Source organism: Sinocyclocheilus rhinocerous, unplaced genomic scaffold (assembly GCF_001515625.1).
Source record: "Sinocyclocheilus rhinocerous isolate Xijiao unplaced genomic scaffold, SAMN03320098_v1.1 scaffold282, whole genome shotgun sequence".
NCBI lineage: Eukaryota > Metazoa > Chordata > Actinopteri > Cypriniformes > Cyprinidae > Sinocyclocheilus > Sinocyclocheilus rhinocerous.
In genome coordinates, this window is record NW_015626046.1 from 261,287 (window position 1) to 286,095 (window position 24,809).

The 24,809-nt window shown below is 36.3% G+C and overlaps 1 protein-coding gene across 1 annotated transcript in view; it reads left to right on the forward strand.

Annotated features, from left to right (window-relative positions):
- LOC107709709 (regulating synaptic membrane exocytosis protein 2-like) overlaps positions 1-24,809 on the forward strand; it is a 171,978-nt gene that overhangs the window by 46,647 nt on the left and 100,522 nt on the right. Inside the window, exons 6-8 of the mRNA XM_016514305.1 lie at positions 5,278-5,380; positions 9,967-10,023; positions 10,545-10,677. Of these exons, the coding sequence (XP_016369791.1) occupies positions 5,278-5,380; positions 9,967-10,023; positions 10,545-10,677 (293 nt within the window). The remainder of the gene's footprint in view (positions 1-5,277; positions 5,381-9,966; positions 10,024-10,544; positions 10,678-24,809) is intronic.

Sequence of the window (24,809 nt, forward strand, 5' to 3'; positions counted from 1 at the left end):
ATATAAGCCAAGAGGAGACTGGTTTTCTTTGCTGTAAACAAAACTTGGTTCTTGTGAGACTAGCATACTCTCACCGGAGCTTACGCAGAGTTACCGGAGTTAGCAGAAGCTAGAGATTACGGTTTTTACATTTTTAAAAATTTTAATATAACTCTGATACACACCTAGCATGGCTTGAGGGTGAGTAAATCATGGGGCAATTTTAATTTTTGGGTGAACTATCCCTTTAAAATCTGCAAAGGCCTAATTTAATATAACAAATCATTAAAACATTTTTTTAATTAAACAGCATTTTATCAAACTTTGATAGTTGCCTTAATCTTTTAAACAACTTTGACAGTGATCAAACTACATTTTATAAAAATCACCTGTCAATTTCAGCGAAGAGCAAATTATTACGTATTAGGTACGTTACGGTCTCTGACAGACAGCTTGTTGAAGCCGCTCAGGCTGCATTTTCTCTTCCTTCTCAGAAAGCAAACACAAAGTCAAATCATCCAGTAGTGTGGGTTTTCCAGCAAATCCGTGTGCTCCCTGCACCTCTGCAGGCTTCTCGTAAATACTATTTTTTGACAGACATAGATGCGCAAGATGGATAGACGAATGATGTGGATTGAAAGACTTACATGTTTGGCTTGTCAAAAATGTTACATTCAGTTGTCGCACATTTGTTGACTTTTGAAAACCAGAAAAGGAGGCATGTTTTGAGGTATGAAGTTTCTTACGACAAAAATCTTTTATTTTAACCCATGAAAATACAGATCCTATTGTTAATAATAGAGAAAAATCACTTTAAAGCTGTTGTTCCATTATTACCCCTTAGAAGATCTTGACTCATATAATGTGATTGATTTTGCAAGCAATTTGAAAGACTTACGTGTTTGGCTTGTCAAAAATGTTACATTCAGTTGTCGCACATTTGTTGACTTTTGAAAACCAGAAAAGGAGTGGTTTTGAGGCATGAAGTTTCTTACGACAAAAATCTTTTATTTTAACCCATGAAAATACAGATCCTATTGTTAATAATAGAGAAAAATCACTTTAAAGCTGTTGTTCCATTATTACCCCTTAGAAGATCTTGACTCATATAATGTGATTGATTTTGCAAGCATAATATCTGATGCACATCAGTGATTTAACACATCTTGATGTTGAAGTTAGTGTTTCTGTCTTAATCAGCATCCTTTGAAGAGAGTTAGTGAGCGTTGTGCATGTGTAATGAGTCAGACTCAGCCCCGGTGGAGCTTGCGCACTCACATGCATCGGTAATGAGACCCGTGTTAGTGATGCTCGGTGGCAAAAACATGATTACGTGCTGCTCCGATCGCTCTGTATCATCTTCCTGCATGAGCAATTGCTTTTATTCTGCTGCTTTTTTTTTTTTTGACAACTTGGATCAATCTCAGGGTTAATTTTTTTCGCTTTTTCCTGCAAGATCTGAACTGAAGCACAATCTTGAGAGCAGAAGGAGCATTTGATCCCCAACTCTAAAAGGTCACCCGTTACGCAGGACTTTGGCATATGAAACCGTGCAGAGCTGTCCGTGAGTTTTGATTTCAGTTATTGAACCATCAGTTTTATCCATTTGGACCAAACAATACACAGCCGACATGGGTAAGCATGGCAGCAATGATTATGCTTTTACTGTGTTATTGAGATTCAGGCAATGGAAAAAGCTGCATATTGTTATTTGGGAACCTGTTTGTCATTAAAAGAACAAATCTAGAAAATAAGAACATAATGATTCACTATCACTCTTTTAATAGCAGCTTGATATTTATGGATCTCATAATGTAAACAGCTTGAATTTAAAAATTTTAATTTGCACAATAATTTGGCTAATAATAAAGATGTTTTCGACAAAGTGACATATTCATAGAGGACTGAGCTGCATATGCTCTCTTCCTCTTAGAGATCTGTCTATTTTTGATTCTGTCACTGCATAATTAACACTTTGTTTAATTGGTCCTTTTTAAGTTCAGAGAAAATAAAACCTATGAATATGCATCTAGTCTATTACCAGCTGCTGGGCTCTAAATATAGAAGCGCATTAAATATTCATGTTCCACCTGCAGGCGGCATTTAAGCTGGTGAATGATAACACTCCTCTCATCATGAACCTCCTCACTTTTATCAAACATCTATAAAATATTCAGCTGCCCAGGACAGCCTCTCCGGTTATGCTGTTTGATACAGTAATATGCAAGTTTCATATTGACGTTATTTATGTTTTACATACAGTACCTCGCAGAGGTAGTCAGATGCTTAATCAAATCGTATGTCTTCCTATTTGCAAATCTTGCATTGATTAAAAATATAATTGAATTTATTTATTCATTCGTTCATTCGAAGAAATAAGCATTGTGAGCATTATTGGCTTTGTTCAATATAAAGCTCACTTAAATTAGTTTTAGGTCCTTAGAAGTGATGTTATGATGCATTATTATTATTATTATTATTATTATACAATTTGTCATTCTTAATTGTAGTTTTCATTAGATTCTTATTAATAAAAATACTGTAATACAATTTTTTTTTTTGCGTCAGCATTAGCTGCAATTGCTTAGTTATTTATTATTTTTTTGGGGGTGAAACATGACCTGAACATGTTCTTGACAGGCTTCATGAGATTCACCCAGAAAGGTCCCCTGCCATTTGACACCAATGACAGCTCACTCAACACTTTATCAATTTTTCACTGCACACATCTTTTCATTTGTCTATCGCTGACTGACCAAACATTCATCACAATAACACTCACATCCATCTGCAGGAATGTCTCAGAGCCGGTCCCAGTGCAATTGCTCACTGTGATCTTATCAAAAACCACTTGAAAGATGTGACCTTTTCACTTTATTGTATGATAGGGCAGCTCATATACAACTTTTCAAGTTTCCTAACCATTATTGGATTTGAATAAACTGTAAGCTCATTTGTTTGGATAATACAGGAAAAATTCTGTCATTATTCACTTATTGTGATGCTCACCTTCTTCTGAAGAGCTGCTCTTTCCATTGAATCAAAGTGAATGAATGCTGACCAGGGGCTGTCAGCTTCCAAAAAAAGCACCATTGCAGTAGTTCATACAGTATGATTTGTGTTATATTACCAGCCATACCATAGCTTTACACAAGGAACAGTTTTGGAAAATTGTAAATAATTTGAATTTCCAAGTTCATTTTTTTGTGTGAGATGCATCATTTCTGGGAGCCGATGTGGCGTTATGTATTCAGGCGGGATGGATGAAAGCCTGTGTGTGCGGGTGAGACTCAGATCATGTTTAATTACCACCAGCAAACTGGATGGCAGCTTGGATGCCAACCGCCTGCTAAGTGCATTTCTGCTGGGCAGATAACAAGGTCAGGCTGTGCCCTCGTTGATAGGAGATGTTCAGGATTGCTGAAGCAGAAGATTTGAGAGGTTGTAAAGACCTGAGTACAGTAATAATAGTGATGCTTGATGCAAAAATGACTACTAATTGTTTCCAAACAGGTTTCTAAACACCTTCCTCATTTCCACCCCGCTCCACATCAGCAGGGATGACGTATTTTTGTAGGCCAGACCAGAAGTTAGCATCACCCTGGTTCCCTCGACAAAAACCCAATAGGATTTTTCCACTGGCTTTTGAATTAATACAGAAAATAAGCTCTGTGACTAACAAAAGTTTGATTCTTACATGTTTTGCTATCATTTAACACAACTTTTGTCTAAATACTTTTTAGTCTAAATACATTTGCCAGAAGTAAAAAGCTAAATGTATGTAAATTGTCTTCATTGCGGTCGCTTCACTTCAACTTCACCACCATTAAGCTTCTGACAACTCTCTTAGTTTTTTTTAAAATTTAAAATAATTTTCCCTTAAAGTTTGAGTTAGAGTGGTTTGAAAGAGTACGCTACTAAACACACTGTGGCTGTAAAAGTGGACTAGTGAGTAGATGAGCTATCTTATTCAGTTATAACCTTTAATGTCCCCAACTACCTCTATAGTCCCATTTAGGAACTTGTTAGCATGCCTTTTTCTAGACAAGTAAAAGCTTTTAAATATATCTAACATGGGGTTTGGGTTGCCAGCTTAACCAGCTTAATTGGTATTCAAAACTAGCCCAATCGCATTCTGGGGAAAAATGGCTATCAAAATCGCTCCAAAATCACGTTCAGGGGGTCAAAACCTTGTTCTGGGGGTGGGGGTTTTTGTTTCGACCCGCAGACTAAAAAAACAACCCTCACCAACAGTATAAAAGTTGCCCAATTCCTCTGGAAAACAGACTTGGCAACACTGCAAGGATGTCTTTTATGTCCTTCACTTCAACTTCACCACCATTGAGCTTCTGACAACTCTCTTAGTTTTTTTTAATTTAAAATAATTTTCCCTTAAAGTTTGAGTTAGAGTGGTTTGAAAGAGTACGCTACTAAACACACTGTGGCTGTAAAAGTGGACTAGTGAGTAGATGAGCTATCTTATTCAGTTATAACCTTTAATGTCCCCAACTACCTCTATAGTCCCATTTAGGAACTTGTTAGCATGCCTTTTTCTAGACAAGTAAAAGCTTTATCGACTTCATGACAGTGAAGCCGTGCTTAAATAATAACTTGTTTACGGGCTTTGGCCTACAAAAATACGTCATCCCTGCAGCGCTCTATTAGTCAGACAAACCAGGTAGCTCCTCCCCCAAACTCATGCCATTGGTTGAGCATTCATCATTTCCTCTCACATGTATAAAAGTTGCCCAATTCCTCTGGAAAACAGACTTGGCAACACTGCAAGGATGTCTTTTATGTCATAGAATAAAATGTGAAAATATCTTGAGCTTGTGTTAACCACAGACCTTATTTCAAGCCTTTAACCCATTCAGAAAAAAAACATTGACTTCATGACAGTGAAGCCATGCTTAAATAACTCGTTTACGGGCTTTGGCCTACAAAAATACGTCATCCCTGCAGCGCTCTATTAGTCAGACAAACCAGGTAGCTCCAGCCCCCAAACTCATGCCATTGGTTGAGCATTCATCATTTCCTCTCACATGTACTTTGGCAGTTTTGTTTGTCAGCTGCACCAGCATCACAGTTTCTTGAACCTGTTTGTTGTGGGACCTGCGTGTGAGGTTCAGGACAAATATCCCAATATTCACTCTGGCTTCACAGTTGACACAGAAATGACTGATTTAACTCTACAAATCGCTTCTCCCACAACAGCAAGTGTTCATTCATCTCATTTGGGGATTTGATCTCTGTCTTGTGTTCTTCTCTGATTCTAACTTCTTGTTCTCTCACCGTCAGGTGATGTGGGTATGCAATCTGTGCCGAAAACAACAAGAAATCCTCACCAAGTCAGGGGCCTGGTTCTACAGCAGCCCAGGGGGCGCCCTAGACCTCAGCCTGGGTTATGTGAAACTGAAGCTGGGATAACAACAGATGGAGCACACAATGCATTCGTTCAGGTTTCATCTGCTTTTCTGCTGTTTACCATTGCTAATTTGTTGTTAATGCCGTGTGAGCAGTGAGTGTGATTCTGTCGTATACCACACAGTGGCAGTGTCTCTCTGAGCCCTGGTATCAAATGCTCTCCCTCTTTTGCTGGGATGTCCGTATCAGCTTAACTGCTCAGGGGTTAGGGGTCAGTCCTGGAGAGATGTCTCTGTAGAAACAGATGACTGCTCCCTTGAATCCGTGGCGACCGCTGTGTGTTGGTTTGATTTTCCATTCCTGAATTCCTGTGGAGGAGAGGAAAGTTGGGCCATGTGCCACAGGGATGGGGCTCATCTCACCTGCCGTTAGTGTGTGCTATATTGACATGAGCACATTTGAATGACAAACACTTGAAATTAAAATTGCATATTTTAGATGAGTAAACTGGAACGAGTTCTGGCGTCACTTAATTGTTGGTCTGTGTACATGATGGATATTTTTTGGTATGCTTGTTTTTAAGACAGCATGTTTGGGGACAGTAATTTTTACGTTTTTGAAAAAGTCTCTTATGTTCATTGATTTGATAAAATGCAGTAAAAACAGTAATATTGTGAAATAATATTACAATTGAAAATGTTTTCGGTGTTAAAATATGTTAAAATGTATTTATTTCTCTGATGGCAAAGCTTAATTGTCTGCATCATTACTCCATTCTCCAGTGTCACATGATCCTTCAGAAATCATTTAAATAATTTGCTGCACAAGAAACATTTCTTATTATTATCATTGTTGAAATGAGCTGTGCTGCTTTTAATACTTTTGTGGAAACCATGAAAGTTTTTTTTTTGAGTGTTCTTTGATTAATAGAAAGTTCAAAAGAATAATATTTATTTGAAATTGAACTATTTTGTTACCTTATAAATGTTTTTACTTTTGATCAATTTAATGTTTCCTTGCTAAATGAAAAAAATTCTTTGCTAAATTCCATATTCTTGTTGAACAGTAGTGTCCAATTTATCAGTTTGTGTTTTAACTGGGTATCAAAACCTTCACCTTTGCAAAACTTGCTCAAAACCAAAAAATTTTACATTTTAGAAATGCTTTCCATGTGTGTATTCTTTACCATCAGCTATTTAAACTTGCACTAATGCTTGTACTAACATACTTGTGTACTCTGGGTATTGGTTCCTACCCCTAAAGTTTGAGGCCATTTTATCTGGTGCGATGCATTTGTTTCTTTACCCATCCCTGGCTTCTTTACCTGGCAGATGTCCGTGAATGGCTCAGGACAGCAGGTGAGCTTTAAGCTGCTTTCACGGATGTAGTCTGACATTTCCCGTAGAACAAAATGAGCGCCTCTCTGCTGTGAAATATATATAAAAAGCTACTGTAACAGCAGTGCTGTTCTTTTCATTCGGATCGGTTCATATGCCGTGTTCTGTCACGAAAACTGTAAATGCTCATTTGCACTTTCTGTCTGGCTTAACGTGTTACCCCCAAAAGGTTAGATGTTATAAATGTGCCTGCCATATGGTAGCGAGGCAGTGTCAGATTTGTTCAGTGTTGTATAACAGAGAGTGTTATAGTTCTATATTGGTCCTGACTTTACACAAGTACTGTATTTTTGAAAGTGAGCAGCTGCTTTCAGAGTTTATGCCAAATGAGGAATTTTGTTAATTCCTCTACCTCCATAAATGATTTGCTAACATCTACTTGATGTTACAAACTGGCAAAATGTTTCTTACAAACACACAGCTTTTCACTTAACAAGACGTTAATTGATGGACTGGAGTGGTGTGGATTATTGTGAAGTTTTTATCAGCTATTTGGACTCTCATTCTGACGGCACCCATTCACTGCAGAGGATCCATTGGTGAGCAAGTGATATAGTGCTAAATTTTTTTCAGATATGTTCTGATGATGAAACAAACTCATCTGCATCTCGTTTGGCCTGAGGGTAAATTTTTGGCAGATTTTCATTTTTGGGTGAACTGTTCCTTTAAATGTTGCTAGGACAAGGAATATAGCGCACATATTGCCTATAGTTTTGTGCTACTTTAATTGCCTTGACAGACGTGATGACTGTATGATTTTGTTGCATGGAAAAGAGTAAACTTTTTCTTTCTATATGGAAGCCCATAGTAAAAATTAAGGAAATTGTGAGATAAATAAGATTGTGAGTTTAAAATAAGAAATAATGTCACATACATAGTAAAATGTGAAATATACAATTGCAATTCACTTTTTCATTTATTTTATTTAAATTTATTTTTTTTTGCGCTCTGAGGCAGAAATGTATGGAAGCCTGTCTCTGCCTCTGAATAAAAAAATAATTTAAAAAAAGTGTATATAGGTGTATCTTTTATAAAACATAAACTCGTAATTGTAAGAAATAAAGTCGGAACTGTGAGAAAATTCTGACTTTTTTTCTCACAATTCTGACCTTTTTCTCGCAATAGTGAGTTATAGTCTAATTCTGAGGAAAAAAAGGCTGACTATTTTCTTACAATATAAACTCTTAAACTTAAAAAAAGACAGAACTGCAAGATTTAAACTTGCAATTGGAATAAAAATGTCAGAATTGTGAGATAAAAAATGAGATTAAGATCGCAATTAACTTTTTATTTTTTATTCAGTGGCAGAAACAAGCTTCCATAGAAATGGTCTTTCACTGAAGTTATTCTTCATCTTGTCTATTTAATTTTATTATTGCTAGAGGAATCACAAAAAGAAAAACAGTGAAAACAGCTGCAAAACTCATAAAGGGTTGCAAAGCTCATGTAAAATGAATAGAAAATAAAACAGGTCATATAATATTTAATTTGACCTCCCGAGGTTGACAATCAACATTTTATGACGGTTAAGCACCTTCTCTGAGTGTTGAAAAATTATAAATAGACTATTTTTAATCATTTCAGGCCCTACTTCTGTGGCATGGGAGTTTTTGGGTTAACTGCTGCCAAAGTGGTTACGAACGGCCTGACTGTTCGCTGAGAGAATGTGTTAAATAGTTTGATGTCCAGGAATAGAGCTCAGGAAATCACTGAAAAGCACTTCCATTAATCTTAAAGAATGTTTAAATTAACTCTGATTCTTCTCTCCTGAAAAAGTGCTGACAGCCTATTTATATCCTGAAATAATGTGGGAAGAGCCTAATTTGTCTTGGTCTCGGAGGTGTCACTGGAGAGAACGCTCAGACGCGGCGCAAGTGCGGGTGGAACTGCTAGATGAAACAATAATAATTACACTGGGATTCGGATTTAATTACAGCCGTTATGTTTCCCTGGGTTTCGCGGGTTTTCGTGCATTTGTATCTCCTCCCTCTCCATCTATAAAATCCATTAGTGTTTTTATTGTAGCTAGATGCAATGTGACACCTAAGTTAAACAACAGCGGTTGTTTTAGAGCTGAAATTATACAAAATGCATGAGTCATTTGTAGGGTTGAGAGCTGATCTTCTATTGTCACAGCGGGTACTGCAATATACAGTATATTGTGTACATGCATATTGTGTCGATAGTTCAAGAGGTTAGCACAAGTTTCACTTTAAGAAGGATGTAATCAGGTTTCTTGCTCTTGGTTTAGCGCTGTGGGAGCTGATGTTGTGATGAAGAGGTTTTGTCTTGAGAGAGTTATTAAGAGAATGAAAGATGCACCTGCAGGAATTCAATATCAGCATTCAGATCTCACACCTGCCTGCTCTCTATAGACCATTCAACATTTTAATGATTTAAACGCTGATCTTTAAACAACTGGTGCATTTGAGGTTTGGCATGGGCATCTATATCTCTTTTTGAGAGATTTTTATAAATACTTTAATGATAGTTTTCACTCTGTCTGTCTGTCTGTCTGTCTATATCTATCTAACTTTCTGTCGTTCTGTCTATCTATCATTCTGTCTATCTGTCTATCAATTGTTCTATCATTCTATCAGTTTATCTATCTATCATTCAATCTATCGTACTATCGTTCTAACATTCGATCATTTTATCGTTCTATCTGTTGTTCAATCGTTCTATCTATCGAATGTTCTAAATCTATCTATCTATCTATCTATCTATCTAATCTTTCTGTCTGTCTGTTCATCGTTCTATCATTCTATCTCTCTATTGTTCTGTCTATCATTTGTTCTATCTGTCTGTCTGTCTGTCTAAATGGATTCTATCTTTTATATCTATCTTTTCACTTTTTGCGGTAAGTTTATCCTTTTATCATTTTAAAGTTTTTTTTTTTTTTTACTAAAAACATTTTACTATATTTTACAAATGAATTGTCTTTTAAAATATAATGTTGTATATTATAATTGTTGTATATTATATTATATTATATTATATTTTATTATATTATACCCAAAGTCAATAATATACTTCCAAATGCATGTACAGTAAACACAAATGAATAGAACTATGCAGTCTTGATTTTAGGTTGCATCATCCTGCTAATGGCTTTAACATGTCTCTCATAAAGGGCCCTGCTTCGCTTTTAAAAGAATATAGAAACATTTTTTTTTTTTAGGTCAGAATGCATGTTAAAAAGCACTCTTATTCCTTGTGTCCTCAGGGCAGTGCACTCCACACGAGAGCGTTTTCTGTTCCTCTAGCGCTCTTATTCCTTCAGGTATGCACACACACAATAGTTATCTTTTAGTGCAGAGCATCTCTCTCCACGGAAAACCCTTAATGATGTGGGAGAAAGAAAGCTCCCCTCCTCCCCACGCCACATGCGCTGTAGTGCTGCTGGAGGATGTGTAGTGCTGCTCTGGTGCTCCTGAGAGCGGATGGCTGAGAGATGGGAGAGAGAATCCTGACATCAGCGTCTCCGCGAGGACGCGACGCGCTTGCATGCGTTTGCATGGATGTTTATCGCGATTACTGTGGATAAATAAAGGCACGAGGGATCTCCGGTGCGTTTAGGAAACGCTGCGCGTTCGTTTTCTCTCTGAAGTTCGAAACATAATGACCGGCGGAGCCGGTGTCGGTCCGCTCTCCTCATCCAAACGCACTCTTCACCGGGATCAGAATACATCGGGAAGTTGAATCGTGTTTATGTTGCGCTGGAGATGCGGCGCGTCCGGAGCGAGGAGCGCTGGAGGAGTTTCGTCTGAGGGAAAGAGGGAATATACGCAGGATAACGGAGAGGAAGAGGGAAAATGCAGTTTGAGACATTGCGTCAGTTCTGTAGCTCGGTTTTATCTCATTTTAATGGGGCTTTCACGCCGCCGCAGAATATTCTGCAGACGGAGCTCCTGGAACAGGCGCTCAGCACCATCGGGTGAGTTTGTAAAACATCACGAGTGACTGTATTTGCATATCCTGAAGGAAATAGCAGTGCTTGCGAGGCACGAATTGATAGAAATATGTATGCGAAGCGGCTCCGAGGTGGCTTTGCTTCTGTGTAAATGAAATGCCGCAGCCGTTGTCATGACACTCAGCAGCACGCATCTTGTTCAGTGGCGGCTGTGTAAGAAAGGACCAATCAGAGTTCAGTATGCTAATAATTGCAAGAAAGATGTCCAGTCGCAATTAAGTATGCGAATATTACACAAATTTCTTCACTGTTGGGTGCATTTTGAATTGCGAAGGTTGTATAATAATAACTAATATTTTAAGTGGTTGCTTTCAGTTGTTGGGAAATTCGGCTGTTGCTTACATAGCCTAGATGTGTATGGTAGAGTGGGGGGAAAACGCCCCCCTTAAGGACTGTGTAATCCCCCCCCCCCCGCGTGAAACAAAACTTAAATGTGTCCAGAATAGAATGATCAGTTTTAGTGACAATGACAGAAATTATAAACCATGTATGAAAAATGTCCGGAGTTTTCATGTTATTTGATTTTTAACAAAAATTAAATTTGTACCAAGGGGGCGTTTTGCCCCCCAGGTGGGGTAAAATGCCCCCAGTCTGACAAAGCAATATGCTTTATACATTTACAGCAAAATCAGAGTACAGGCAGATTTAGCTTAAAATTGAAAAGAATATAATTAATAATTATAAATTACAAAATTATAACAGCCTATTTGAAAAATATTGTTAGCTGATGCTAACTAGCTACCTGAGGATTTTTTTTAATAAAGTCCAAATATTTTTATTCAACCAACTAGTTAGAATACATTTGATGGAAAAACAAAGGTTTTGATGTTCAGGACAGAGTAATGAAGCCGTGCCCCCTGGGGGCGTTTTACCCTACAGACTAAGTTAAAAAAAAAATTTGTCATTCTGAAAATATAATTATAGTTTTCTTAAATCACACATACTTCCTATCTACAAGCCTTACTATTCTCATATCATATATAACTGTGATGTTCTACAAAACAACAAGCTTTAAAACACTTTTTTTCCTCCCTGCTGAAAATTAGATCACTTGCTGTGAAATCCGTTTTCTCTCCGGTACATCACCAGTGTAAGCTTCATGGTGACTACTTCTACATCACTCTTGTCTACGTAGTCCATAGTTACAACAAAAATTTATCATGAGTTTATCTAGTGGTTATTTTGGGAAAAACAGCAGGGGGGCGTTTTACCCCACTCTACCCCTATACATATCAATGGTTGCTTAATTATTTGTGTTTTTTGTCTTTTCAAACAGGTCAGTTATTGATAAAACTTTTGGTGACTTTTAGCGGTCATATGAAGATTTTTAAATGATTTTAAATGGTAATTTATATATTGTTTTAAAGTAAACAGTTTGTGCACATCTTATTTTGTCTCATTAAATTGTATTTTTTATGTTTAGAAATTGCAAAGGTTGCATTGATACCTGCAATACTTGTAACAATTTCTTTCAAAATATTTTTTAATACCGTTATAACTTGTGCATATCCAGATCTCTAGATATTGGCATCAGAATCTGTCACTGAAAACCCCCATATCAGATAACTATTAATTTGAGCATTTTATCTACACTGTAAAAAAAACTCTGTGACATTTATGGTAAAATACCGGCAGTGTGGTTGCCAGAACTTCACCGTAAAAAATATGGTAGCAACATTTTAGGTTTTACAGACTTAACTTAAGTTCACAATAAAATACCATATTTCATTAACTGATGTAATGTTAATAAACCAACATATTGAAGTGTTAATATCTGTTTTGAACCATTGTAATGCACTGATTATTCTCATATGGCTTTAAAGCATGTGCTGCGCTTGACTGGTGGAGGCATGGTGTGGCCGCCAACTTCTGCTGAATTGCAGCGATTGCATTTCAGAGAAACGTCACACTGAGGCATGTAGAAGATGATGTGTTCTTTAGAGCAGAGGTCCCCAACCACCGGGTCGCGACCCACTACCGGGCCGTGGAAGAATTGCTACCGGGTCGCAAGAACGTTCTGGGAAAGATGTGGATAGATAGTCTACTCTGTTATTTATTTATGTTAATGATTGTTCTAATTATTCTGTAATATAGTATGGAAACTTACTGTTAATCAGTTAACAGGTTTTTACTGTAGCATTTTTACAGTCTTTTACTGTTAAAATCACAATCATTTTTTACAGTGAGTCATTTGCATCATTGTTTGGCCCTCGAATCTTAAGAGAAGTGGGCAGGTTCTGAGAGACATTCACAAATCCCCTGCTAAGATCTAGCTCTAGCATCAAAAGGCGTATCAGTGGTCCGTCACCTCACCGTAAACATCTGAAGGACCTCAGGGCACGAGGCTGAATGGTGTGTTTTAAAGACTGAGGCCATGGAAGCAACTCATCGTTTTACTCCAGGGATCTACAGCACAAGCCTCTTCCACTGCCAGCACAAATACACACTCAGCAAATCAGCACGCTAGACTTCACTCACACCAAGGGTTCGGTGCAAGCATCCCTTTGTTCCTGTGCGTTTGCTCATTCTCATATGGCTTTAAAGCATGTGCTGCGCTTGATTGGTGGAGGCATGGTGTGGCCGCCAACTTCTGCTGAATTGCAGCGATTGCATTTCAGAGAAACGTCACACTGAGGCATTTAGAAGATGATGTGTTCTTTAGAGCAGAGGTCCCCAACCACCGGGTCGCGACCCACTACCGGGCCGTGGAAGAATTGCTACCGGGTCGCAAGAACGTTCTGGGAAAAATGTGTATAGATAGGCTATGAAAAAGGGTTTTAAGTGAAGTTTTTCTGAATTGTGTGTTTTCATGGCAGACATCGGGCAAAGGGCTAAGGATAATGTCACCAAAATGACATCAGGTATGGTTAGTTATGGTCTAGCCAAAGTCTTTCCTTAGGGAATCGTTTCTTCCCTGTGTGGACCTATTACTAACGGACAGAGCTGTCTGCCAAAACCAGAGCGGATTCAGTCACACCGTGTTCTTTCCGCTTCAGGCTGACTCCATAAGGACCTTAGAGATGCCTTGTATGTGGCCGGGAAACTCTTCTTCCAAATGTATGTGATTGTTCCCATTTTTGTGTAGTGAGTGTGTTGTTGTGTGGGCCTGTAATGTTAGTTCTGTCTTTGTTTGGGCTACAGAGAGAGAGACTTGGATTTGTTGTAGACTTGTTCTTATATTTATGTATAAAATAATTCTCTCTCTCTCTTGTTCACATAACTTTCAATATTATGTTGAATTGCACAAAAGCTGTCATGAATGTAGTAATTTCACCTCGAATGAAAGGGGAAAAATATAAATAATATGCAAGTAATCATTTTATTTTCATAATTAAGCAAGCAGAATTTGCCTTCTTAATTATGAAAATCATGACGCAATGTGAAAAAAAGAATCCTAATGGTGCAAAAAAAAAAAATTATTTCTTTCTTGTTTTTTTTTTTTAGATACATGACCCAATACATAACCCAATAATACATGAATAATATTGTATAGTCTTATTCTTTCTAATGTATTTTGATAATTACCTAAACCAGTCTTTTTAGGTTCCATAAAAACATCAGCTTGTAGCCGAAATATCTATGCTTGTCTGACTGTTTTGATTTTTGAATAGACAATAGAAAAATGCAAGGATAAATCTCATTGAATCAATATTTTTCACAATTCTTTCTTTAAGTTGGAGATGCAGCCTCTGCTATATGACCATGTGCATCATTTGGCTTAATACATTTTGGTGGCCGCAGAGAAAGAGCCAGCAAGAGAGATACAGGGAAGAACAGAAGAGATAAATCATATTTGAAGTTTCTCTTAAATGGAATATCCCTTCCTACTAGCCGGTGCTTCACGAGGCTGCGTCTCCATGGCAACTTTGTTTGATCAATGCTGTGGGTGATGTGTGAGACAGGAAGACCTGTGGTGGAGACGGAGAGAGAGAGAGAGGGATGTCCCCCGCACACAGAGACTGAGAGACAACAGCAGGATTATTGTGGGTTTATTCATGAGGCTTCTGTAAACGCCGTCTGAGATTACTTGGCAAATGACGCAGATGAGGTGAATGAATGAAACGGAGAAGTTTCCAGTGCCAGAGCAGAGCTTTATGAGCACTTTGAGTTTTAAAGTAATGTTTTGGGGTATTTTAAAGAGATAGTTCACCCAAAATTTAAAATTATCACCATTTACTCACCCATACGTCATTTCAAAACTGTTTGACTTTCTTTTTTCTGTGGAACATAAATAAGATACTTTGAGAAATGTCTTGAGTGTTTTTTGTTAACACATTGGAAAAACATAAGTTGCACAGTTTTGGACTGACATGAGGGTGAGTAAATGACTACATTTATCACACTTATTTGGGTGAATTATCACATTAAGACTTGCCCTTTAGAAGGATAAAAAAAAATTTAAATTTGAAGCTGGTATGTTTTTAAATGGTGTTATTTGAGTTAAACATATGTTTAAAATTGTTCTTTTGGTTTGGGACTACTTTTCTAGAAGGATGAATTTCCAATTGCTGATGTAATTCCTGTATGTAAATTTGTCTAGTTTTCTTATCAGAAAGAATTAATTCTCTTTAAGGCCACAATGAAGATTTAATGGAGAATAAATGGTCGGGTCTCCTGCTCAGATGTTTCTACACTCCAATCTCTCATGTATTTCCTCTCGATTCAAAAAAACAATCTCAACAGTGTCATAAACTGTGCTCAGATTTGTTCTTTAATGGTGAAATATCCAAATCTACTGTATAAATACAGAGTTGTCTAAAAGACACACTGTAAAAAAAATAATTCAGTGTGTTAATTGCCGTTTCTTCATAATTATTAATGACATTTACTAGCAGGTTCTCAGTGAAAAGATTAAAAGTAAATTCTACACTTTTTTTTTTTTAGTTCAGGGAAAGAAAACAAGTATAAAAAACAATTAAATCTCTTTAATATCTCAGTTGTTTCTTCTAGACATCAAGCGAATGAAAGGTTTGCCTCCTGCTTCTAAGAGTTTTTCCCTTTAAACACCAGAAATCATTCTAGAGTTTATTAAGAAATCTGTTATAGGGTTTCAATTGACATGTCTCAAATTGTGCTCAGATTTGCCAAGATTTGAAAGTCAGAGATCTCAATATGAACTCAAACTTTCTCATCAAGTTTTTCCAAAAGTCAAATGATCTGAGCTGCTTTTTAGAAGAAACGTCATAGACAGATCTCACTGATCAATGAGAGAGCAACCTTTGAGCAATATAAACTTCCTCTGCTGTTAAACACTTTAGGGAGGACGTCCTGTGAAGGGATCTTCAGAAGGGTGTAGAGGAGTAGTTTCTAGCTTGAGGAAGAGCTCTTTGCCATTAGTGTGTTCCACAAACAAACTCCCATCATCATTTCAGGGAATCAGTTGCGCTTTCTGAGCATGAAACAGAGCAGATGTCCCTACACATACCACAGGCTCTGTGTTGAGAAAGACCAGCTCTCCTTTCTGTCTCACTCTCTGCTCTGGCTGGATGGATGTTATGAAGATGTTTGCCGCTGATGGTCACAGCCATATATAGAGCATGTGTTCCTCCACCTGTCACGAGATGTTCCGCGCTTTTATCAGTCACATCTCATGCCTCTCCCAAAGTGGATTAGTCACCGTATCAGCTCTGAATTTCATACAATGGATATGAAAGCTCTAGAAGTATAGATCATATCATTTAGTCTTGTAAGAATTTGTTGAGAAATATTTGAGTAAAGACTTTGATTTCCTGGCAAATTTGAGCACAATTGGAAATTTATTTTTTTTTTGGTGTTGAAATTTTCCTTTTTTTTCCCTTAAAACTGTAGAAGTGACATGAGAATATTGTGGTCTTTTATGTAGGAACAAAAATTCGAGGAGACACCAAAAATTTGACATTGATGTCTAGGAGAAACAAATGAGACTCCAAAAGTTAAGAGTTGGTCAAATTTGTAAATGTGCGATTGCACAGTCTTTTTCACTCACCAAGTCTTCATTTATTTAATACAAATCTGTAAAAATAGTAATATTGTGAAATATTATTACAATTAAAAAAAAATCTTTATTTTAAAATTTAATTTATTTTTGTGATGTAAAGCTGAATTTTCAGTATCATTACTCCAGTCTTCAGTGTCACATGATCCTTCAGAAATCATTCTAATATGCTGATTTGGTGCTGAAGAGACATTTATTATTATATTATCAACGTTGAAACGGTTGTGCTGCTTAAAGATTTTTGTGGAAACAGTTTTTCTCAGTATTCTTTGATGAATAAAAAGAACAACATTTATTTTAAATAGAAACCTTTTGTAACATTGTAAATGTCTTTACTGTCACTTTTGATCAATTTAATGCATCCTTGCGGAGTAAAATTATTAATTTCTTTAAGAAAAAAAAGTCACCATTCCAAAACTTTTTTTTTTTATAGCTTGTTGACGTTTTTTCTTGTTGTTTTTACCCCTGTAGCTTCGTGATCCCATGACCCGCTTGTGTGACGTCCCATGAAGGTCAAACTCTGACCTCCGAAATGTTCATTTCTCATGTGAAGCACACTAATTATCCAGCCCTCGATATTGATTTTTAAAGAGCTTCTTATCTGGGATATTCCTTCAGACAACTAGTAATACCAGCAGCGGAAACTGTTCATATTTACCCAGAATCCAATTCCATTATCAATTACAGGATTGGTTGTTGCAGTTGTCCACTGGTTGATTGTAATTTTGGTTGACAGGATCCTGTTTGAAGTCTATAAACTCAAGTTTTCAGGTTGCAATGTATACATGACTATACAAGAGAACATCATTGCTTATCATCATTTTTAATATTTGTTTATTATATAATATGTTATATTTTAGATATTTTAATGGAAAAGAAAGCATGCGTAACATTATAAATGTTTGTGTAACAAAATATATATTCCTTATAAATGCGTATATTTTAATGCAAGGTTTTGAGCATGCAGGTTTAAAATGACATGAGGTTAAGTAATTAATACTGTCTGAATTTTTTTATTTTTGGTAGAAATGTTCCTAGAAATATTCTAATATTTTATGTAGTCATTCAGCGAATGAGTCATTGAACCTATATAAAAGAATAATTCTAAAATAATTCATAACATCTATTTAAAGTAGTTTTAGGTGAATGCTAGCATGGCACTGCAGGACACTGCGCCACTGTTTCACGTCGACTATCCTCTACATGCGGCAGTAGAATGAGGCTAATTATCTCAGTATTTTGCAGACATGGGAGTTTGCGCACCGTATGGCTGCCAGGCACGTGCCGTCTCAGATGGGTTACCGTGTGATTGCGGTGGGGATATCGGGGGTGAATGAGACCGGCCTTGAAAAGCCTTTGAACTGATGTGATCGCGGTTTAACATTGATAGCTGTTCTCTTCTGTTTCTCGTTTTCTTCTCTGTGGTCAGACCCCATTACTGAGAGCCTGTGTAATATGTGTTTACTCCGTCATTAGGTTTCAGCAGAACATTTATCTCCCTGGCTGCTCAAAGCCACGCTGCAGAAAAGTATGTGGCTTTTTGTGTTTTACTAAGAGAAATCGTCCTATAGAACCAAAGAGTTTTGTTTAGCTGTTTTATGTGACGTGGATGTAATGCCCTCAGGTAACCTGTGGTTATACTCGGCAGTTGCTGAGACACTCGGCTATTTGCAGTGGCAATGCAGGAACTCAAGGACGTTTTAAAATCAGTAGATAAGGTTAGTCAGTGATAAGATGCTCTGTCAACTTCTGAGAGCTCTGTTTCCGAAAGCACTCGTATAAAATCTGCCGTCCTATGCGCTAACATTGCCCTTAGGCCCATGTGATATGATGTGAAATTCACAAATGTAGCTTTTGTCACGCTAAACCGCTACTACATGGAATCAGTGGTTCCATAAAGAACCTTTAACATTCATTCCACAAAAGGTTCTTTATAGTGGAAAAAGGTTATTTAGATTATTAAAATGTTCTTTGCACTGAGAAAAAGTGGTTATTTTAACCCTTAAATGCATACCTCGGGTCTTTAGCGACCCGGGACATCATTCTCTACCTTCTCCCTCCTTCATTTTTTAAAGTTAGATATCAACTTTCTTAGTATTTCTAAATCTATTACCTATAAACAATATAACAAGAAAAAATAGTAAAATATAAAAGAATGCCTGTTTTCTGATAAATTTTTTGTAAAAAGTGTATAGGGTCGCTATACAGACCCCAGGTATGTAAATGTGTAAGTATTTTTTCCTGCGCGACTATATTTACATATCTGATGACTCAATTTGTGCAATGCATCTTTTTTCCTCAAGGTGGCACTGTTTGTTACAAAATGATGACGTGATGTTTCACTCATAATTACCGCAGGCATAAAACAAACGAATATCATCAGCAAAAATTGAACTGGTTTGAATGGCTTTACTGCAGAGCAATTACTATACGCAATGAAATATAAATGTCACTGCCATTTGATGCTGGATGTGGTGAATAAGCTGCCAGTCATCAAAATATTGAATAATAAGTCATTGAAAACTATAGTTTTGACAATATGGTTGAGATCGTGAATGTGAGGCAGATGCTGAATGTACTGCTCAATCTGCTCAAATTGAACCCTTTTAAGTTTCGAAAGGAAACGAAATATGCTTTATTTTATTCTTCTGTAATTGTTCAAGATCAATATCAAGATCATTTTTTGCTATTGCAGCAGTTAGATGTCTATCCGTGCTGGATATATAGGTCCGGGTCACTAAAGACCCGAATATGTAATAATGATTGGCGAAACATTCATGCATTTAAGGGTTAAGAACTGTTCACTGAAGTGTTCTTTGAGGAACCTAAAATTGTTCTTCTGTTGCGTATTAAGTGTGTAGTTGGGAAAATTAGTGGAAAAGCTACACTATCATATAATAAGCTGAGCTAAAAAAGTGGTTAAGTTCGTAGCATTGCTACTTTTTGTAGCTGTGATGGACATGGTTGTTCTTTAACCCTCTCTTTCCCTCTAATGGGTTTGTTTTCCGCCCCATGCGCTCTCAGTCGTGTCAGACAGAAGTGATGTTGAGTGAATCGGAGAGCAGAGCTGACGTAGCATCTCGTAAGCTCATATAGTGTGTGTGTGTGTGTGTGTGTTGATGGAGCAGATGGGGAGAGTCAGGCTGCTGCCACGCATGGTTTCCTGGCCCGGGGTGATGTAGCAGGGACCTCCAGCCTCTATAAATACGCTCCCGGAGAATTTCAATGAGACCACCAGCTGGGACGCCCATGTCCACGGTACCCGTTGTCAATCTGCCAGTGCAAAGAATCCAGAGATTTTTAGACCTATAGATTTGCCCACTCTTACACATTTTTAACATGATGACATACAGTAATTTTTTGCCATAGTTACTAGTGATTTAAAAGAAAAAAGTGATTACGCTAAGTTCCTTCAATTGGCATGATTTTACAATAACATGTAGGCTCCAATAATTTATACAATGTTAAATAAATTGACAATTTTATAGAAAAAAAGTGCAGATCAGTTTTGTTTTAGTTTATTTATACACTATTATAGTATTTTATAATATTGTGAAATCGCTTTTATTTTTATATGTTCAGTTTTCAATTTTAGTTTACATGTTTACAATTTTTATTCGTTTTTTTAATATTTCTGTTTAAATATTTTTAGTTTTAGTCAGTTTAGTGCTTAAACTTAAGCACTTAGTTTAAGTAATTACATTTTGTTTTTACATTTTATGTGCTTTTGTCATTTTTATTAGTTTTATTAATTTTTTTGTAATATTTATTATCTTTTAGTTTTAATTGGTAGTTCTTAAACTTATTTTACTTTTTTCAGTTAGTTGCCAAGACAAATTAATTTTCTTTCTTTGTTTCAGTTTTATAAATCTAATATTTACATTTTATTTGGGGCTCCATTTCATTTATTGAAGGTCATTTTTAATAGTTTCAGTTTCAGTTAACAATAACAACACTGGTGGTGATCAACAAAATATTGACTTTAATATTGATCATTTGTGACCCTGGACCACAAAACCAGTCTTAAGTGTAAATTTTTAGAAATTGAGATTTATACAGCATCTGAAAGCTGAATAAATAAGCTTTCCATTGATGTATGGTTTGTTAGGATAGGACAATATTGCCAAATATTACCATCAGTTGGTGTTTATGTTAAATAGAAATTATTATATTACATAAACAAATGTAAAAAAAGATTTTGTTATCCAGTCTGTTCAAGTTCACTCTAAGGAAAAAAAAAAAAAAACTGAAAGAAGTTATTACCATGCTACTCTTTGGTACTTTTTTCTAAGTGTTAGTCAGTGTGTGCACACATCCAGTAATATGAGCAGAAAGCGAGAATGCATCTGTTCTGTAAGCAGATATGGAATTATCAGTTCAGAGTAGATCAGCAGTGCTGTAGATGGATGGATGGTCTCTCTTTCAGCTGTAATGAGTCTTAACTCCTCTCCACAGCAATATTAAGCACTCTGAATGTCCATTCATAATATGCCATCAGATCGTACAACAGGACCCTGCATACATCAGTCAAATGATTACTGTAAGTGCACCACAGACACGAGCCGTGACGTATGGACGGGGTTTTATTTCTCGAAATGTCTTTTTCTCTTCTTGCTGAAGTGCTGCATTATAATGCCGCTGCGCACAAAGGAAAGTGTTGCACGTCTTGTTCCTGTAATTATTGTTAGAGCTTTTTTTCATAATTGATGATAGTTAAAAATAGATGGTAGAATGGCTGTCTTGGTTTGCTCAGTATCCCCTGGGCATAAAGCTTACTGGTGCAGAAGCGACCCAACTTTAAATTGAACCGGAGTGTTGAAAGGAGCCAAGGCCTGTTGTGAATGTTAGATTTCTACATCCATCTTTGTAAAAGAAGAATAAGACATGAATGCGTGCTAATGGAATGTAAGCACTGACGCAAACAGCTTTTCAGGAGAACATGCTGGAGCCACAGACACTGATCCTTCAGTCACCCACGCATTAAATAAGACCGCGATTAAGGTCATTAAAGGTTTGATTTACAATTATCAATCCGATCGACTTAACAGCGTTTAATCAACTTCAACCTTATGAAATTGGAAATCGAATTTGAATTTTCTTTGAAATATAAGATATGAAAACATAACTCTCAGAGCATGAAAACTTTTTCAGCAGTATAAAAAGAGGATTGATTAAAACTAACCTGCGTAAAACTCGTACCATAATCATAATCTTTTTTTGACATGCGTTGTAAAAAGTTATTATTTGATTGTTTTATGAGAAAATACTATTTCCGTCTTTTTACTTCAAAATTCTGTTTAATTCAATGTGTTACTTGCCATTTTTTTTGTAGTTGTTTGTGAAATTTACTAGCATTCTCTGAGTGAAAATTGTTTCTACACAAAAATATTTTCATTGTAGCAATAAAGGATTAAACAACATTGTTTAATGCTGTTTTTTATTTTGACATTCAGTTTCTAAAGATCATTAGGGTCATCAGACAAGTCATGTGACTAATATATTTATAGATATTTTAAAGTTGATAAGTTAGATTTTTTGCTATTGATTTAAATCTATAACTCAGCATTGTTCACATGAGCTGTTTTTATGTTAAAAATAATTTTACACTTTACAATAAAGTCTCATTCTTTAACATTAGTTAATGCATTAACTAACATGAACTAATAATGAGAAATAGATTTTTACAGCAGTTATTTGTTAATGTTAGTTAGTAAAAATGTTCATGTTAGTTCAAAGTGCATTACCTAATATGAACAAATGCAACTTTTGATTTTAAAAATGTATTTTAATAATGTAAGTAAATGTTGAGATTAACATATATATATATTAATAAAAGTATTTTTCATTGTTGGTTCATGTTAACTATGTAGTTGACTAATGTTTACAAATGGAAACTTATTTGAAAGGATTATCAAATTAATATTGTACTATGTGTTAATAAAAAATATATTTGACATAACAGAAACTTAATGTTTAGAATTGTATTTATTTTTTTCATAGTAAGCAGACACGTAGAGAGGAGTGTGTTCTTGATCATAACTGGAGGGAAGTGCTGAAGCGCTGGTTTCAGATTATTATATTACATAAACAAATGTAAAAAAAGATTTTGTTATCCAGTCTGTTCAAGTTCACTCTAAGGAAAAAAATTTAAAAACTGAAAGAAGTTATTACCATGCTACTCTTTGGTACTTTTTTCTTAGTGTTAGTCAGTGTGTGCACACATCCAGTAATATGAGCATAAAGCGAGAATGCATCTGTTCTGTAAGCAGATATGGAATTATCAGTTCAGAGTAGATCAGCAGTGCTGTAGATGGATGGATGGTCTCTCTTTCAGCTGTAATGAGTCTAACTCCTCTCCACAGCAATATTAAGCACTCTGAATGTCCATTCATAATATGCCATCAGATCGTACAACAGGACCCTGCATACATCAGTCAAATGATTACTGTAAGTGCACCACAGACACGAGCCGTGACGTATGGACGGGGTTTTATTTCTCGAAATGTCTTTTTCTCTTCTTGCTGAAGTGCTGCATTATAATGCCGCTGCGCACAAAGGAAAGTGTTGCACGTCTTGTTCCTGTAATTATTGTTAGAGCTTTTTTTCATAATTGATGATAGTTAAAAATAGATGGTAGAATGGCTGTCTTGGTTTGCTCAGTATCCCCTGGGCATAAAGCTTACTGGTGCAGAAGCGACCCAACTTTAAATTGAACCGGAGTGTTGAAAGGAGCCAAGGCCTGTTGTGAATGTTAGATTTCTACATCCATCTTTGTAAAAGAAGAATAAGACATGAATGCGTGCTAATGGAATGTAAGCACTGACGCAAACAGCTTTTCAGGAGAACATGCTGGAGCCACAGACACTGATCCTTCAGTCACCCACGCATTAAATAAGACCGCGATTAAGGTCATTAAAGGTTTGATTTACAATTATCAATCCGATCGACTTAACAGCGTTTAATCAACTTCAACCTTATGAAATTGGAAATCGAATTTGAATTTTCTTTGAAATATAAGATATGAAAACATAACTCTCAGAGCATGAAAACTTTTTCAGCAGTATAAAAAGAGGATTGATTAAAACTAACCTGCGTAAAACTCGTACCATAATCATAATCTTTTTTTGACATGCGTTGTAAAAAGTTATTATTTGATTGTTTTATGAGAAAATACTATTTCCGTCTTTTTACTTCAAAATTCTGTTTAATTCAATGTGTTACTTGCCATTTTTTTTGTAGTTGTTTGTGAAATTTACTAGCATTCTCTGAGTGAAAATTGTTTCTACACAAAAATATTTTCATTGTAGCAATAAAGGATTAAACAACATTGTTTAATGCTGTTTTTGAGTCTTAACTCCTCTCCACAGCAATATTAAGCACTCTGAATGTCCATTCATAATATGCCATCAGATCGTACAACAGGACCCTGCATACATCAGTCAAATGATTACTGTAAGTGCACCACAGACACGAGCCGTGACGTATGGACGGGGTTTTATTTCTCGAAATGTCTTTTTCTCTTCTTGCTGAAGTGCTGCATTATAATGCCGCTGCGCACAAAGGAAAGTGTTGCACGTCTTGTTCCTGTAATTATTGTTAGAGCTTTTTTTCATAATTGATGATAGTTAAAAATAGATGGTAGAATGGCTGTCTTGGTTTGCTCAGTATCCCCTGGGCATAAAGCTTACTGGTGCAGAAGCGACCCAACTTTAAATTGAACCAGAGTGTTGAAAGGAGCCAAGGCCTGTTGTGAATGTTAGATTTCTACATCCATCTTTGTAAAAGAAGAATAAGACATGAATGCGTGCTAATGGAATGTAAGCACTGACGCAAACAGCTTTTCAGGAGAACATGCTGGAGCCACAGACACTGATCCTTCAGTCACCCACGCATTAAATAAGACCGCGATTAAGGTCATTAAAGGTTTGATTTACAATTATCAATCCGATCGACTTAACAGCGTTTAATCAACTTCAACCTTATGAAATTGGAAATCGAATTTGAATTTTCTTTGAAATATAAGATATGAAAACATAACTCTCAGAGCATGAAAACTTTTTCAGCAGTATAAAAAGAGGATTGATTAAAACTAACCTGCGTAAAACTCGTACCATAATCATAA